The sequence below is a fragment of the Buceros rhinoceros genome, unplaced genomic scaffold (assembly GCF_000710305.1).
Source record: "Buceros rhinoceros silvestris isolate BGI_N320 unplaced genomic scaffold, ASM71030v1 scaffold8886, whole genome shotgun sequence".
Lineage (NCBI taxonomy): Eukaryota > Metazoa > Chordata > Aves > Bucerotiformes > Bucerotidae > Buceros > Buceros rhinoceros.
This window is the reverse complement of record NW_010415883.1, coordinates 18,726-35,386: the sequence shown is the minus strand read 5'-3', so window position 1 is coordinate 35,386 and position 16,661 is coordinate 18,726. Positions and strand designations below refer to the sequence as shown.

Here is a 16,661-nt window from a genome sequence, read left to right as displayed (position 1 = left end):
GCAGGAATGTACTTCTGCTCAGACTAATTGCAGTTCTGTTTATGAACACTTTTATGTGAGCTTGCTTTTCCCTTTATGTGCACTTGGATGTTAACAAGACTCTGCGATTCTAGCAGCGTTTGGTGTTTGAGCCGCCTAAAGTAAGACCTTAGCCGGACCAAGAGAAGGCTGTCCTTGGAGGACAAGAAGGATTAGCTGGGGGAAAACAGATTTCTGCCTGAGCAGCACAAAAGCTGTTTCTGTGCTTGCCTGGTCAGGGTAGTGAAGAGCAGATGATTGAGGGCTCAGGAAATCTCCTCGTGATCTGAAGAAAAGGTATTTACTATATGAAATCCCATTGCTAAAGAGCATTTTCAGAATCCTGTATAGGTAGGACCACAGACAAGAGGAAACAAAAAGGCATGAGATGGCTTGTCTGGATTTTTGAAGTCTGCTTTATCAGAAAAATAGGTAGCATAGATCCAAGCTTTGGAGACTTCAGTATGCTCTGCACTTGACATACAGCATCACCTAATTAAGGTTGCCACCTTTGAAATCTATAAGAAAAACAGTCATTTTGGACGGATGTCTGTTACTCAGTAGCTCTTCTGGTAACAGGCAGGTCCATAGTGAAATCACCTCTGCAGTGGTTCAGCATAATTCATATGATGCTCTTGGGGTCCTTTGCCATACAAACACCGTGATGTTTAGAGGTAGTTTGAAGCCCTGCAGTGGCACTCCGTAAATCTGGCTTCTAAGCCTTGATCTGTTGTAGAGTTAGTATGTGATTTTGTAGTAAATCATTGAATAGTTCTGTGCTTTGGTTGCCCTTTATTATGGTAATTCTTACATTCTTGTGTCCCTTGAGTACGTGCTTAATTTAATTTTTATTTTTTTTATGATAGGGAACAATGTACAATGCTCAGCACTTTAGGAACTTGGACTTTAATTAGGATTAATGCATGCTAGCAAATGCATGGGAAAACAAGCTGCATCTGGCAACTGGAAAGGAGTAAGGACCTGGGACAGAAGTGACTGAATGTGATAAATGACTAAAAATTTTGGAACTTGCATCTGCTTGTCTTTTTGCAAACTGAACGAGTAATCAAGGCATTGTAGATGATTTCTTTTCCAGAGGTTGATTTTGGGTGATTATATAATATGTTGATATGTATTTTAATGGTTGCCATTAATTGCCATAATTGCTGTTGCTGGGTGATATCGTTGTGAAATATTAACACTCTAGTAGCAGTAATAATCCTTTCTTCATCCATGCAGCCTTAAAAGGTGATATATGACAAGTTGGATGGGATGCAGAAGAAAGATCTAGGCTGACCCTAAATACTCTTAGCTGAGAACAGGAAAAGGCTATGATTTGAAGTAGGTAATAAGGTTAATTAGAGGCACGAGAACAGGTGATGGTCAGTAGTGATGAAAGGAGAAGAATCTAGTATTTTCTTCTGGTATGGAAAACAGAATTTTCTTCCTGAATTGCAATCTATATTCTCTTTAGAACGTACAATGAAACTTTCAAATAGAGGTGTAAAAGCCCTAGGAGATTTGGGTCTGGTGTGTTCATTTCTTATGTAATCTCGTAAAGGCATAAAATGCAGTTACATTAAAAAGAACAGGAATTCCTTTTCTTAGTATAATGAGGGTGGTGAAAATCTGTTTATTTTCCAGTAAAGTTTATTACGAGATGATTTGAATGCGTGAAGAAGTAGAAAACATTCTGACTTCTTAAACTGGAGTGTTGTTAAGCAGTTGTTATTAAACCAATTTTTTTTCACTACACTGTGGGTTCTATTTCCCTATGGATAAAAAAAAAAATACCTCAACTATTTCTACTTCTCCCTTCTACTCGGGAAAGTAGGGAAGTAGAAGGAGACGTGATAGATAGTAGTGTTTACTGTACAAGACTATACTGCCATCGAGAGGTGTTGAGTGATATCATACCAAGTGCAGAGTTGAAGAACTGCAAAAAATGGGCAGGGGTGGGGAGAAGCTTGTTTTTAAAAATTCACATGTGTGTGGATGCATAGCTAGCTGTCCATGTGTTAAAGCACATTGAACATTTCATAGGCATGCAGATCTGTGTATAAAGAGTTCTTAGATGGCAGAGGTATTTCCCTTTTATTTTCTTGCTTTGCATCAAACAAGACCCTAAGTGTGTGTGATTAGGTCAAATGTTAAATTCTTTCAGAATAATATGGCCGTTTTGGGGGCCCTTACAGATAATTATCTATGCAGTACCTCTAGGTATCTACTCCTATAAATAATTCAAAATTACGTTTTTTATTTTAATCACATGATAATAACTAAAAGGTAATAGATTTGCTCTTACAGTCAGATCATTTGTTTCTTTAAAAACAATTGAAAGAGGTGATACGGAATTCAGACTTGAGGGTATTCAAGTTTGTAATTTCAGCATAGAAAAACTTGCGTTGTTGGGAACTATCTCTAATAAACACTTGACGAAGCTGATTTCTGTGAAGCTTAGTGGAGAAATCATTAAGCTTGAGCAACCTGAGCTGAAACTGTGTTTATTCTGGCCAAAAAAAGTAGTTTTCAAATTCTGACCTTTGGAAGCATATTTTGAAATGTTAAAATGAAACACACTTTCATCTGCAAAGTTAGCAAACAAGAAGGCAATGTTCTTCAACTTTTGGTCAAACAGAATGAATGATAAGGGCGATAAAATGTGCTGATGATGTTTTGGCTTCTTTTTCCGTAAGTTTATACCAGCACCTTTAAGTGACTGGAAGATAGATTGTTGAGATTTCTTTCATTGCATTCACTATACAAAACCTCAGAAGACAGAAGCCGTGCTTGTGATTCAAGCTACTGATTCAGAGATCAAGGTGTCTGGAGATTCATACAAGTTGTGTATGTTTCAGCTAGGGGGATGCACACACTGGGCATACAATTAACTTATTTTCCTCAGATCCCCTTCTTGCAAAACTGAAGTTATTGTGCTTTCCTCACAGGAGCACTGGGAGGAAATACCATTAATATTTATGAGGTATTGGCATACTATGATGATGAATAACAATAGGAGTTTCCAACACTAGACAAGCAAGAAATAATTTCATTAGAGAGTGTAGTAGCCATCTTCTGTTTGCTTACACACACACACACCACCTTCCCCACCCCACACACCCACCCCTGTCATTTTGAGAGTAAGGAGCTGCAGTTACTAGCAGAGATGGTTAAGTAAAGGAGTGATAAAAACTCCCCATCAAGCAACTGTACTTGTTACTACTAGAACTGCCATTGCAGGGCTGATAAACCAGCCTTCCTCTCCATCACAAAGCAGGCAGGTGGCAGAAAGCTTCCTAGTGAGATCCTCTGTCAAGTCTTCTGATCTTTGATCAAATTCAGAGGATGACAAAGGGATCTTCAGGGAGCTCTGGGCTAGTACCTGCACAGTTTTGTGGAAAGACTTCATTAGAAATTTTCAATGTCTTTCTTAAGACCTGCTTTGTGGGCAACAAAACCCGTAGTCTTTTTAGTAATGCCTGGTGCATGCAGGTCTCAGTGTTTTAAAAAACTGAATGCAGTGAGCTTGATTGTATGAGGTGGGTAAATTAAGTATCCCCATTTTTCAAACAGCAGGCTGAAGCAGAGGAAGTCTTGTGTGATTAACCCAAAGCCACAAACATCAAATGCTGCAAGTGTGGATGCAGCCAGGCTGGACGTGCAAACATAAATGTTTGTATGTGCTAGCACCTGAATTACTTCCCGTTTGTCTGAATTCAGAAATTATTTGTCTTTATTCTCCTTTAAAATCAGATACGTTTCTATTTCCTTTCTTTAAATATGGCAATCACTTATAAAGATTTTTTAAATAGATTTTTAAATAGCTCAGTGGTTTTGTGCAATAATAATGATAAAAATATTAATAACATAATAATTAAACTTAATTTTGTTGTAATCTTTTAAATTTTAATGTGGTTTTCCACATTAGTGTAGTGAAGACTAAAGGAACACTTCCTGTGGAGTCATGGCACAATGAACTGCGAGAATATCGTACCGAGGAAAGTAATTTATTTGAGCTAACACCGCAGTTGGTATGAGTTTTTAAGTAGTGTGTTTTAGAGGAGGGCTGTGCTACAGCAAATTTGAAAATGAACAGTATCACCTGCAATTGGGTTTTTATCCTTCTAATAAGAAAATATGTGTGATGGCACGTGGGAATGTCTAAGATATGTACTACATAGACCAAAATTTTTATTATACAGGAATTTATAATTCACCATAAGGACGTTTCCAGGATTTTTTTTTTTTTTCATTTTGAGACTTTGCAAGATGAGTAGACAAGTAAATGAAACATTTTTTATTGTTATTATTGAATTCTTTCTTACTTAAAATGTTTCAGTTTAAGTGCAAAACTGAAGTCAGCGTATGTGCCAAATAATTTATCAGTCTTAATTTCTGATGGCAACAGGAATAGTTGTTTTATAGGTACCAGGATTCTGGTTTGGTAAAGGCAATGAAAGTACATTTTGCCAATTTGAAAGTCAAAACCAGTTGAGTAATATAAGAGCGTGCTTTTTCTGGTCAAAATAGGAAACATTTGGGATATTTTGAGGGTTATGTAAAGACTTTAATTTGTAACCACACTGTGTATACTCAGTCTAAGTGGTAGACAAGAATAGTTGTTCGTGCGATTTGCCTTTTCTTCAGCGCATTATTTAAACCGTATTACTGCTCTTATTTTTTATTTTGAATGATAGTTAATCTGAGCTATGATTAATTCTTCTAACATGTGGATAATTTAAAAAAGGTGTGCACATAGTGTTTACAAACTAGACATGGCTAGATGCAAGTGCTTTTAAATGCAACTTATTTCATTTTAGTCATTACCTTCTAGAAAAGAAATAGTTGTTTTGTTGTGGGGAGAGTGAGGGTTGTCCTTTGCATAGTTTGTGTGATTTTAGAACCTAGAAAAGGGCGTAGCTGTTGGACCAAGTAATTAAGAAGTTAACAGAAGTTGGAATGACACTAAATTTGGACCAGACGGATTTTGAACTATTATGTTTTTTAATATCTCTTTGTCCTTGTTACCTTTGTTTCTTTTTTGTCCTTGTTTCAGAATTTTAACTTGGGATCTGTCAGTGTAGCAGAAAGGTTATTGCCCTACATTATGTAATTGTGGATGAGATGAACGTTACAAGAACTAGCAGGGAATCCGAAATGCTTGCCACCATTGTGCTTTAAGTCTAACTTTCAAAATCTGTTGAGTGATGCCTCCCAACAAATGGAGACTGACACATTAAAAACATTAAGTGGTTCTTGGTTAATCGAATCCTTCAGTCTGTGGGCCTTCTTTTCTTTAATACCTGGTGCACAAATAATGATGTGGAGCTCAGACTCTTGAATCAAACAGTATTTAATGGCACTGAAACTGGTAGTTCAGTGGGGTTTTAAAATAAGCACAATATATCTGCAGTTCTGGTCTTTGGAATCTATGTGTCCTTTGTTCTGTGAATTCATGCTAAAACTCATGCTGAAAAAGCTTCTGCTGGACTTCTGCTCTTCTGTAGTATTTTTCCACTTTCTAAGAACTGGCATGCACATCTTAATTTCTTTACATGGTTACTAATTTTTCCCTTCACTTCATAACTTGATTTACAATGTTCTTGGCTTGTCAGAATTGCATAAATTGGTGTTGATGAATGTATTCTTGTAGCAAAAATTGAGCTAGTGACTCTCTGTACTGCAGTGTCCTGCAGTGTCTCTTTTCCCTGACCACTCATCTTGGGGGCAGGGGGTGTAGTAGGCTTCCCGCCTTGTGAGTTGCAGGTTATTAACTGATACTAAAACTCTAGTCTGCTAATAGCTTAACTGACTGTAGCAGGTTTAAAAATGTCTTCTCTTGAATGTAACAGCACGTACACTGCAAATAATGTAACGGGTTGACTTCCACTTTTAATTTCAGGCTGGAGGTTCTCAAGTGATCTTTACCAATCCACTGGAAATTGTCAAGATTCGATTACAGGTGGCTGGAGAAATTACTACTGGTCCACGAGTTAGTGCCCTCACTGTATTACGGGACTTAGGCTTCTTTGGTCTCTATAAGGTATGCTTTGTTATATATATGCATGCATTAAAAGCCAATTATCAATATTTCCAATCAAAACATCATTTCAGAAACCTTCATAGGTGGACATGATTGTATTTCTAAAAAGAATTCTTTATTCTGTGATACTGTGTCTTCATTTTTCATGGAAGAAACTGTCTCTTGTTTTTGAGCACGTGGTTCTTCTGGACCTTACTAAGATTTTTCATGTCAGCAAGCTTAAATATTGTTCACTGAGGATTAGTTTGTGATTCCTGATGCAATGCCTGATTTCATCTTGTGTAAAAATAAACTTATTTCATCTGCTTCATGATACAGAACTTACACTTTTGGAGCTTTGCTTTTGCTCTTCTGTGTTTGATTCAGCAACTTTCCCAGATGACATTGTTAATTTGGTGGTGGAAATTAATTGCAACAGGGTAATAGTGAAGGAATACAGAAAGTGAGAGCCCAGCATAAAAATAAACTCCTAAAGGAAGCTTCCTCTTGCTACTTTAACAGAATGTTGCTATAAGTAGTATCAGGAGAAGCTGCTTTTCTGAGTGTATACTACGGACTCTGGAGTGCTGCTTTCTACATTACTGTCCACACATAGATACATAAATAAATAAAGGTAGTTTTAATGTTAGACTGCAGCAGGATTAGAAGCATCTTCTGTTGAATCTAATAGGATGTATGATGCAAATAATTGAAATGTTACATACTGTCTTCTACTTCTAGATGGAGACTTGATATGGGCAAGTATGAAACCTCTTGGAGTACTTTGAGATAGCCATTGCAGAGTGTTGAAACAAAAACTGTAATGAATGCCATATACTTCTGAGCACCATGTGGTGTTTCTTCAGACTCTGCAGCCTACTTCTTGGGTGAAAGCTTCCACGCTACCCATTTGTCCCAGTATTCCCAGTGCAGCAGGCAGTATTCCTCTGTTTCTTATTTACAGCAGTGTAACTGTAAACTGAAGATGCTTCAAAAACCGCCAAATAAGGTCCAAGCCCCTCCTCCACAGTACTGAAATTCCATCTCTGTTTTTAAGCATCCAATCCTTTTAAACTGTTCTGTTAACATGACAAAGAGAAAGCCTGCCCAGGAGAAGATGTATGTATGTTTTGGCTTGGAGAGAAGTTGCGGGTCTGAATAGGATTTGATGGGGAGTTGTTCTTCCCATTAAATTGACTTGCTAATTTTTTAGGTGTTTTACTGTAGCTGATGCTGTTGTGTAAATTCCCAGTAAATGGCTTTATGGTGTTGATCAGGTCAACATTTACAACTGAAAACATGGGTATGGTAAACAGTTTGCATCCCTGGGGCTGTGCAGGAATGGAGGGCAGCTACTGACTTACTTGGACAAGTAAAAATAATGCGAGGAAGAGTGATGAACTAGTTTACTGAAGTTAGCATTTTTTAGATTTTTTTTTTTTTTTTCTGAATACCTGCTTGTGGTGGCTGAACAGAATTTGCTGATTTTTTTTCCATTTTAAATGTCGTTAATGTCTTGGGTTGTATTGAGGTATAGTAGAATAGATAGTTCATGAATATTTGCAAGGAATACACCTAACAGGAGCTGGTAAAAGTACTATGTTGCACTGAAACGGCCAGTTATTTCATCACAAGCTATGCAGTTTCATTGGTTCATTTATGAAGTCAATTTATCTCCACCAAAAAAAAAAAAAAAGCTACAGAAGGGTTTTGGTTTGGTTTAAATCTTCCGTAGTCTCTGCTTCTGTCTCCCTCCACCCCTCCACTCCACTCCTTGTGTTCATGTCCTTTTGTATGTCCAGTTTGGATTCACTGCCTACAAAATTTTGACTGATTTGACAAAACTAGAGAATTTCGCCTGACAATCAGTCATCCACCCAACAGAGCACAGACCACTTCTGAAGTGCAAGTGCATGTTTAGTCTCAGCTAGCTCGGTCATTGGGCAGGTTTGTGCTGTTGTCCACCAAACGCTTGGGCACTGTAGCCAAAAAAAGAAAGGCAAACCTATCTGCCCCCTCTCTTGTATGCCAGCAAGAATGTTGGTGCTGCCACATAATGATCTGCAACAGGAAACTCATTAAAACTAAAACCTCCTCTTTCTTACAGCTTACTTTGTTTTGAAACCAGAACAGCTCACTCTGTAGCTCCTTGGGATGGTTGTAGCCAGGCAAAGGGAGGAATGGCATGGAGAGCCCATCAGAGTGCATCAGAGGAGTTTTATACTGCTTTGAAGTGCTTTTGGAACAGCAGTGTTAGCGGCAATACAGGCCTTCAGCTTGTGCTGAAGCTGATAGTGCTGGTGAGAACAGGCAGGGATTAATAACTCATTGTATCAAAGTTTCCAGCCCCAGTAAGTGCTACCCAGCAACATCTATAGTCTAAAATGTGTTTCAGACGAGACTAGTTTTGGTAGGTGCTACCTTCTCTGGTGGTGCTTCTAAGAAATTACTTGAGTAACTATAATGACCAAGTGAACATCACATAATAATAAATGTTCTACTAGTAAGAACTGAAATATCTTGGTGCATTTGGAATGTCTGTACTCTTAATGAATCAAATTAGCTTTAAAACTGTAAAACAGGAATCAAGATTTTCTGACTCAAGACACAAGGCTTGTATTTCAAACCCTGAACGTACTTAGTCCAAATAGGACTCTACATACACTGCTGCAGGAGAGCAAGAATAGATACTTCATCTAGAAAACAGTTTATTTGTGAATCTTGGAGTTTCTTTATAGGCTTAATGGGCCTTCATGTAAGTATTCCAGATGTTTAAACAACACTGGTCTATCTTAGCCATGATTTAGGACCAACTTACAAACTTTCTTTTGCAAGCGTTGAAAGCAAAATTCTAGACTTTTCATCTCAGGAAATTGTAATTTTAAAGAAATTAGTGTCTTTTCTTTACCCTAAGTTTTCTTTAAAAAAAAAGCTTAACAATCCAAAATTTAAGCATAGTATTCCATTTCATAGTGGATAACAAATTTTTTTGTTTTAATTTTTTTACTATTTGGTATGGTTTAAATTCTTTTTTCTTTTTGTGCCAAAAGAAAGCAAAACTAACAAAAATTAACTACTCCATCAGTTTTGGTTCAAGATACCAAAACCATAATGTTCCTCCTTTTCCACTTGTTCAAAATTCTCATAAAACTGCTCTAAGAAGAGTTGACTGCAGTTTTCTACAGTAGCTTACACCACTGAGCACCCAAATAATTCACTTCTGATGTCTGGTTTAATAGATATCAAGTGCCTATAGTGCTGTGTCCCTCAAAAATGTGAAGCTAGCCACTGTCTAGATGAGGCCAAGTACGGCAGGATAGTATGAGAAGTTGTACAGAGGGTCAGGATCCCCACTTGCTTATGGAATTTCCTTAAATGTCTTGCTTTGAGATGGAAAAAAAAGGGATTCCCTCAACCTGTCGCTTGGCTGGTAAAATCCACAGGGAGCAAAGATCAATGATTTGTCTGTACTGCTAGCAGTGGAGAAAATCTGCTCATTGTACAAACAGAGTAAATGGAGGGACATCACATACTTAACTGGAAGGTGGAGCCCAGAAGGTGAGATGTTAACTTGAAACTAGTATTACCATAATGGTAAGTTTTCAAAACAGGAGCACAGATATTTTGTAGTGGTTGTTTTTTATTGTGATAAATGAGAACATTACCAGTCAGTCTGCAAGCTTGTAGTAGACCTGAAGTGTTTCTGTTGCTCTTCTATGTGAGTTTACTTCTGTGTGGATAATTACAAATGCCTTAAATCAGGACTGGTGATCAGTCTGCTGCACGCTGGCTTTTCTGTTTCTCTCCACTTTGGTGCTGTTCCATTTACCGTGTTGCAAGGACTGCAGTGACAATTCTCTTTTCTCAGTTCAGAAATAAATCATTTTGAAAGCTGTTCTGGCCACCATAGATCAATCTGGCATGCTCTGCTCAATACCTATGAATATGTTATGCTGAAATTCAGGTGAAAATCTGTAAGAGTCCCATATGGTAGTCAGTGAGGAAGAATATGCTTTCATTTATTATAGCTGTAGCGAGAAGACGCAAGAATTACGTATGTCAGTTTTAGCTTCGTGAGGCAAATTCCAGCATGTCTTAACAAGATCTACTGCTTGTTGTTTGAATTCTTATATTTTGTATTAATTTCTACCTATGAAGCACTTTCAGTGAATTTTGAAATGAAATGTCCACACTCCCCGATACAGGTAATTTCTGTGTTCCTGTGTTGCATTTACAGAGAAAACCAAGGCACAGACAAATAAACTTTGTGCCCCATGTCAACAGAATTTAACAGAGGAAATGCAATGTAAACCCTTTTTGCATCCGAGCTAATCTTATATTGATCATGATCAGAACCATCCCAGCATTCTAGACCAAATGAACAGCCATTTCAGGATCATGAAGATGAGGAGTTGCGTAGTTTTGATGCCCCTCTATATTAGTGAGATTAATATTCTTTTGGGTCATTCATTGGCATGGTAACGTGGTGCTCTACTCCGTTAGTGACACAAAACAATTCACTGTAGTACTTTGCCAAGATCTCTGCTCTGTACTCCACTCTACTTGCAGACTTGATGTTAGAATCACAGTAATTTGTGTTGAAAGCCAGTCTGGAGGTCATCTGGGCAACCTGACCCAACCCAGTATTTAACTCCTTTCATGGTTTAAAACAAAACAAAACCCCCCTCACCCTTTTTCTAATGACTAATTGGAATTGGCTGTGTTACAGCTCTTGTCCATCACCTCTAATTCTTCCACTGTGCACCTCCAAGAAAAGTTATCTTCCCTGCACCCTCCCTTTAAGGAGCCGAACAGAGCAATAAGGTCTCTTCCTAGCCTGCTCTACTCAGAGTTCAGCACACCTGAGTTCTCTTGGCCTCTCCTCACATACCATGGGCTACCCAGCTGGCTCAGTGGCCCTGCACTGGACTCAGTCCGGTGTGGGAATGTCTGTCGTGTAGTGGAGAGAACTGGACACAGGACTCCAGATGTGGTCTCACCAGTGCCGAATGGAGGAGGATAATCACTTCCCTTGCACTCTTGCTACTACAGCCCAGGGTGTGGCTGGCTGACTTCATGCAAAGAGGCATTGCTTACCCATATTCAAGTTGGCTTCCAGTACCCTCCAGAATTCTTCTCCAAAGCTACTTTCTGGCACCTCAGCCTCAGGCTGTAGTGCTGTATAGGGCTATTCCAATCCAGATAAAGGACTTTGCATTTTCTTATTTGAACTCTGTTACATTCTTGTGAGCCTGTTTCTCCATCCTGTGAAGGTCTCTCTGAATAGCAGCTTTACCCTATAGCACACTAGCTATTCCCTCAATTCAGTGTCATCCACGAATCTGCTGAGAGTGCAGCTCATGTTCCACCAAACTAGCTATGAAGATGCTGCGGCAGACCATCTCAAAAGCATTGCTTATAGTCAAGGTATACAACATCCATTGCTGTCTGCTTATCCACAGGTCTGGCAAACGGGTTGGTCAGCCATGATTTGGTAAATCTATATTGGTTGTTCCAAATCTCTCTCTTGCCCTTCATATGCTTGGAAAAGACTTCCTGGAGCATTTGCTCCATAATCCTCCCAGGGACAGAGGTATGCCTACACAGCTTGAAGCTTCCCAGATCTTCCTCACTCTTCTTCAGGATGGGTGTGGTGGTTGTCTATTTCCAGTCATCAGAACTCTCTTGTCTGACTTGGCCTTTTGAAGGTAATAACAGTCTCATAACAACATCAGCCAGCTATCTCAGCACCATTGGAGATACCTCTTCTGGACTCAGGGATTGTGTATGTGCAGATGGCTTAAGTGCTCTGTCTGAAGGTAATGCTGTGCTCCTCTGGTCTTTTCTGGTAAGCTTGCAGAGCAGAGAGGCCTGAGGGCAGATTTTACTAGTAAAAAGCAATGCAAAAGTAATTTTGCTGCTTTTTCCATGTTCTTTGTCACTAGGTTTCCTGCCCACATAGAGCAACAGCCTCACAATTTATTTAGTTGTCCTTTTGCTGCTGATGTGCTTACAGAAGCCCTCTTTGCTCCCCCTTCACATCCTGTACAAAGTCAAAGCTTCCTCCCAGATTCACTCTGCCTTCACTGGGTGTTCAGGTACTAGCAATTCTGTGATGATATGCAGCTTAGAAATAAAATGCATGTTAATTCCAGCAATAAAAAGATGAGACGCATGCAGCTCCTTAGGCTAACTGCTTGGTTGAACCCCTGTCATTCTTTAAAGGTAGAAAGCAAATTTTTTTTTCTGCCTTTGTCTAGAATTATGAACTACTTGTGTAAAAAAGTATTTTAAAACATTGTAGTTCTCAAAGCCCAGCTGCTTCTTTAGGGAGGAATGGAACAGCACTTTTGCAGAAGGTATGTGTTTCCTCTGTTTGCCTTCATTCTGCCAGTAATTGTTGGTGTGAAAGCACCAGGGCATGGAAGCTTATGACTAGTAAGTTCTTTAGGGACACATGTGGTGTAGATGACAGCTGTTCTTAAAAATATAGAGACAACATTTTCCAGTCAGGGAAAATATCATTTAACCTAACACAAAATGTCATTTGTGTTGGCAGAAATGGAAAAGGATACATTTCTGGTTTTCAGTATTTTTAATAGATTTTGTTTTCTTTCTGGTAACAGTTGAATATTGCAGTAATCATACAAGATTAGCTAATACGTTTCTGTCTTCTGCCTGTCTTACACAGTAACATGCATGAAGTCCTGTTAAAGTAAGTTGAATTTATATTCTACTGTTTTCGAAAGACAACTTTAAAGTGCTCCTGTAAATACCTATTACAAGTACACCTACTTATTTTGTACATCATAGAAACTTATATCCATATAATATCTGCTATAAAATGTTTATTAAAGTCATTATTTTAATAAATAATCATTCTGAATAGTGCTTTACAGCATAACAGGCAGTGCCACTCCTTAACTTTGCACAACAAAGTTATTCTCTGATCCCAAGAAGACAGTAAATTATGTGGTATGAAATGATTCTTCAAGGAAAGGATATATTGGTTGTGGTAACATGAATACAGTTACTAGAAGGTATGTGGCTCAGATTTGTGCTTTGGCCGTTATTGCCAACACAGTTTGCATTTTCAAAACATGTCAGAGAAGTTTCCGAAAGTCTCAATTTTTTTTTTTTTTGACAACTTCATAAATGGGCTTCTGGTGTGTTGACCTGGAAAGCGTAATCTCAGATGTGACAGGATGTGTACCAAGCTCCCACCTGGATGCTTTGATAACAGCTGAAGTATTTCACCTCTTGAAGTTGCGGGTTTACAGAGGGGTGATGAACATATGAAAGAGTGGTAAAAGTTAGGAGTTACATTAATTTGTGTCCACCATGCCTGTTTGTAACTGTGTTCTCATATGTGAGAATCTGATCTTCAGAAATTTTCTTTGAAAATAACAACAACAAAAAAAAGCCCTTTGAACTCAGAAGAGCAGTAATTCTTGTCTGCAAACTGAATCTGAATTGCTGGCACAGCATGTGAAATCAGCATTCTATTCCTCTAACTTGATGTGCTAAATCAATTTCATATTTTGCTTGGTATAAGTACATGTGAATAAAAACCTATAGCAGCTTTTAAGGAATGGCATTTTACAGTAGAAAAAATTACAGCCCTTGAAAGCAAATGCCAGTAATGTTTGACTGACAGTTACAAAACCTGTTAGGGCTCTGATTCCAAAGGGTTAAGTCTGTAGTAAAACCCAAGAAGAATGCAGAATGATCAAGAAATGACATGCTGCCTATTGTTTGTAGCTATAGGATCAAAATAACAATTATACATGCCAAATAAATTCTAAAACTGTAAAGGAGAAAAAGAGGGGGTGGCTGTAAGTACAGGTGCCAGAAGCATTAAATAACCCTCTCAGACAAGGTGCACCACTGTTGTCTTGAATGCTGCTAGGTCCCCCCAGTCTGGCATTTTTCCCCCTGCACTAGACAATGTGCATTCACTGCAGGAGACTCGGTTAAGCCTGCGTCTCCCAGACCTGCCGGCTCCTTCTGCCCAACCCGACACAGAGGTGCCTTTGTCAGTGTAATTACTCTCCCCTTGTAGTAGGAATAGTTTGTTTAGAGCCTTATTTGCAGGTAGAGCTGGTATAAGCAGGAATTAGCATGCTAAAGAACCTGCCCCAGCACTGACTTGGGCTTATTTATCCGAATCTTTGACAATGAGGGGGTTTTTCTTCCCTGGTTTATTCAGTGAGATACTATTCGAGATTAAGAGCTTTAAGGTTATTAAAAGAGATTGAAGATGGGAGCCAACTGGCTGTTGTGTGAGGGAGGCGCATGTCGTGGTGTGTAGGATCTCCCAACAATTTCATGCCTGGCAGGACTGCACCTTGGCTGCCAGAATAAACTCGGGCGGATGATCCTTACAGCTTTCTGGGGATTGATTAAAACTCCTTTTGGCTTTCAGCAGGTTGTCCACATCAAAAAGGTGCGAGAAGTAAAATAAATGTTTCTTTTGCTTTTCAAGATACTGTGGCCAATCTCCCTAAGCCTTCCTAATTGGCCTAGGCTGGTTGCGGATGATTAACTTGAAGTTAAATGAGGCCTGCTTTTAAACATGCTTTCCCAGACTTTAAATGGAACGATGCAGGGAAACTTTAGACTGTTGCGATGCTGGACCAAAGCCAAGCTGGGTTATTATTAAAGTGGATCCAAGTTTTGATCCAGGTTTTGTTTACACTGAGCCAACTAAGTTGATGGACATCCCTCCCTCTCTGCGAACCTGAACATATTCTATTAGTGATATTAACAATATGCTGTTTCTGCCCGACAAAAAAGAGCCTTTTAATGAAGGGAGACGAGTATTAACAGCTTGGGTTAAGAGTTGCTCGCGTTTAGAGTTTATTGATTTCTGTAAGTTATTTTAACTATGTCAAGATATTTCAGAATATGAAAAAAAATGTGGAGGAAAAGATGTGTGCAGCATTTAATGACAACATTGCAAAGAAAATAAAAGTAATGTGCCCTGAGGGCAAAGGCAACGAGGAGATTTGCTCTGAGGGAAAGCATGCTCTAAAAATAAATCTTTGAAGAAACCATGTTGGTCTGTGAATGTTTCGTTAGTGAGTTTCTTAATTTTTCTGTGAGGTAAATATGGCGCAGACATTTGATCATTAAAAAGCTTTTCTTTTTTTTTCCATACAGAACTCGGTATAACCCTAGTCTTTTCTTTTTATGTGAAGATTAAAGGTAAACTGTAAAATGGTATTCTGTTGCACAGGAGAGGCTAGGATTCTTGTGTCTCTAGTGAATACAAAAGATTCACCTTCTCTATGCCCTCAAGGTAAAGCGTATGGGCTTTGCAGGCAATGTTGAGAGTTGATTCCAGCCCAGCTTTGTTCCATGGCTGATAACCCCATTCAGCGTGGGCGAACAGCAGAGCGCAGAGCGGCTGCAATGGCAGTGCTTCGAGAGTTCCTTTATGGCATTTTCCTTAGCGTATCTGGAAAGCCATAATGAGAGCCAGTGACTGGCAGCATAAATCAGACAAATCCAGCTGAGCCACAAGGCAAAGGGTCTGAACAGCAGGAGTCATTAACCTCTGAACAGACTGTTGGGGGACGCGATCAGTTCTCAGTCTGAAAATGTCAAGAAGTAAGCTGGAAAGCAGCTGGGGTTGGAACAGAGCGTGTTGTGCTCACTGTGTTCAGTAACTGAGGCAGTGACACAGGGAAAGGCTGGCTAGAAGATCTGTTGGCTGGTTTTAGATAAATATTTTCTCAGAGGCATTCTCTGACTGCAAACTAGCATCTCCTGTGCACTGGGTCACAGGACCTGGTTTTCATGTCACACATCCTCCTTGCCCACCCCTGCCTTGACTAGCCAAAAGGCAACTTTTCAGTTTTTCTGACACCTTGTTGCCTTTCCGTGTTTGCTTGACAATCAGCATCATGTTATAGTACGTGCTAAGCTTACAGATATGTCCAGGCATATCATTAGATTTAATTAAATTCTGTGGATGTTAGCCTGTCCCCTGTGAAATGTCTGGCACTGAGCCATGCCTGGTAGACTTGCACACTAGAGTAGTACAGTGACGAATGCACTCTGGGAGGGCTCGTGGATGAACCTCAAGCATTTTCACCTCGACTCCATCCTTGTTTCAAAGAGACGAAACTTAGGCTCATCCATGAACCATTTCTGTCTCAAACTTGAAAGATATTTTACCCATTTTCCAAAGCCACCTCCTGTTTGTGCCTTCCTGCTGGTCTTAGTCCTGGTATATTCAGTCTCTGGTGTCCTCTGGATCTCCATGTTGAGGAAAGACAGATTGCTAGTCCCTTTTGCTGTTGAAACATGGATATTAATTGGTATTTTATTTTGGTTGTCTCCTCTAGTGGTTTTTTGCTTTCCCTCCTGCTTGAAAAGCAATTGATTGTGTGCTGCTACCCGAAAACTTTCCTTGCCTGTTTGCCACCCACTTAGGTTTGAAGCCAGCTGTATTTCTGGTAACTTGGTTGGCTGTTCATAAGGCTTACAAAAGCAAGGCAGATTTAACAAACTGTATCCCAGATCACCTGTACTTCAAAAATCACAAGTAAATCATCCTGTTACTGTTCTGTGAACGAGTTGGTATTATAGCCCTACTCTCTTTCTTTCCCTCTTT

The 16,661-nt window shown here is 39.2% G+C and overlaps 1 protein-coding gene across 1 annotated transcript in view; it reads left to right on the top strand.

The window, feature by feature from the left end:
- Positions 1-16,661, top strand: part of LOC104494722 (calcium-binding mitochondrial carrier protein Aralar2) — a 75,627-nt gene that overhangs the window by 51,915 nt on the left and 7,051 nt on the right. The window contains exon 13 of the mRNA XM_010137586.1: positions 5,921-6,061. Coding sequence (XP_010135888.1) covers positions 5,921-6,061 — 141 coding nt within the window. The remainder of the gene's footprint in view (positions 1-5,920; positions 6,062-16,661) is intronic.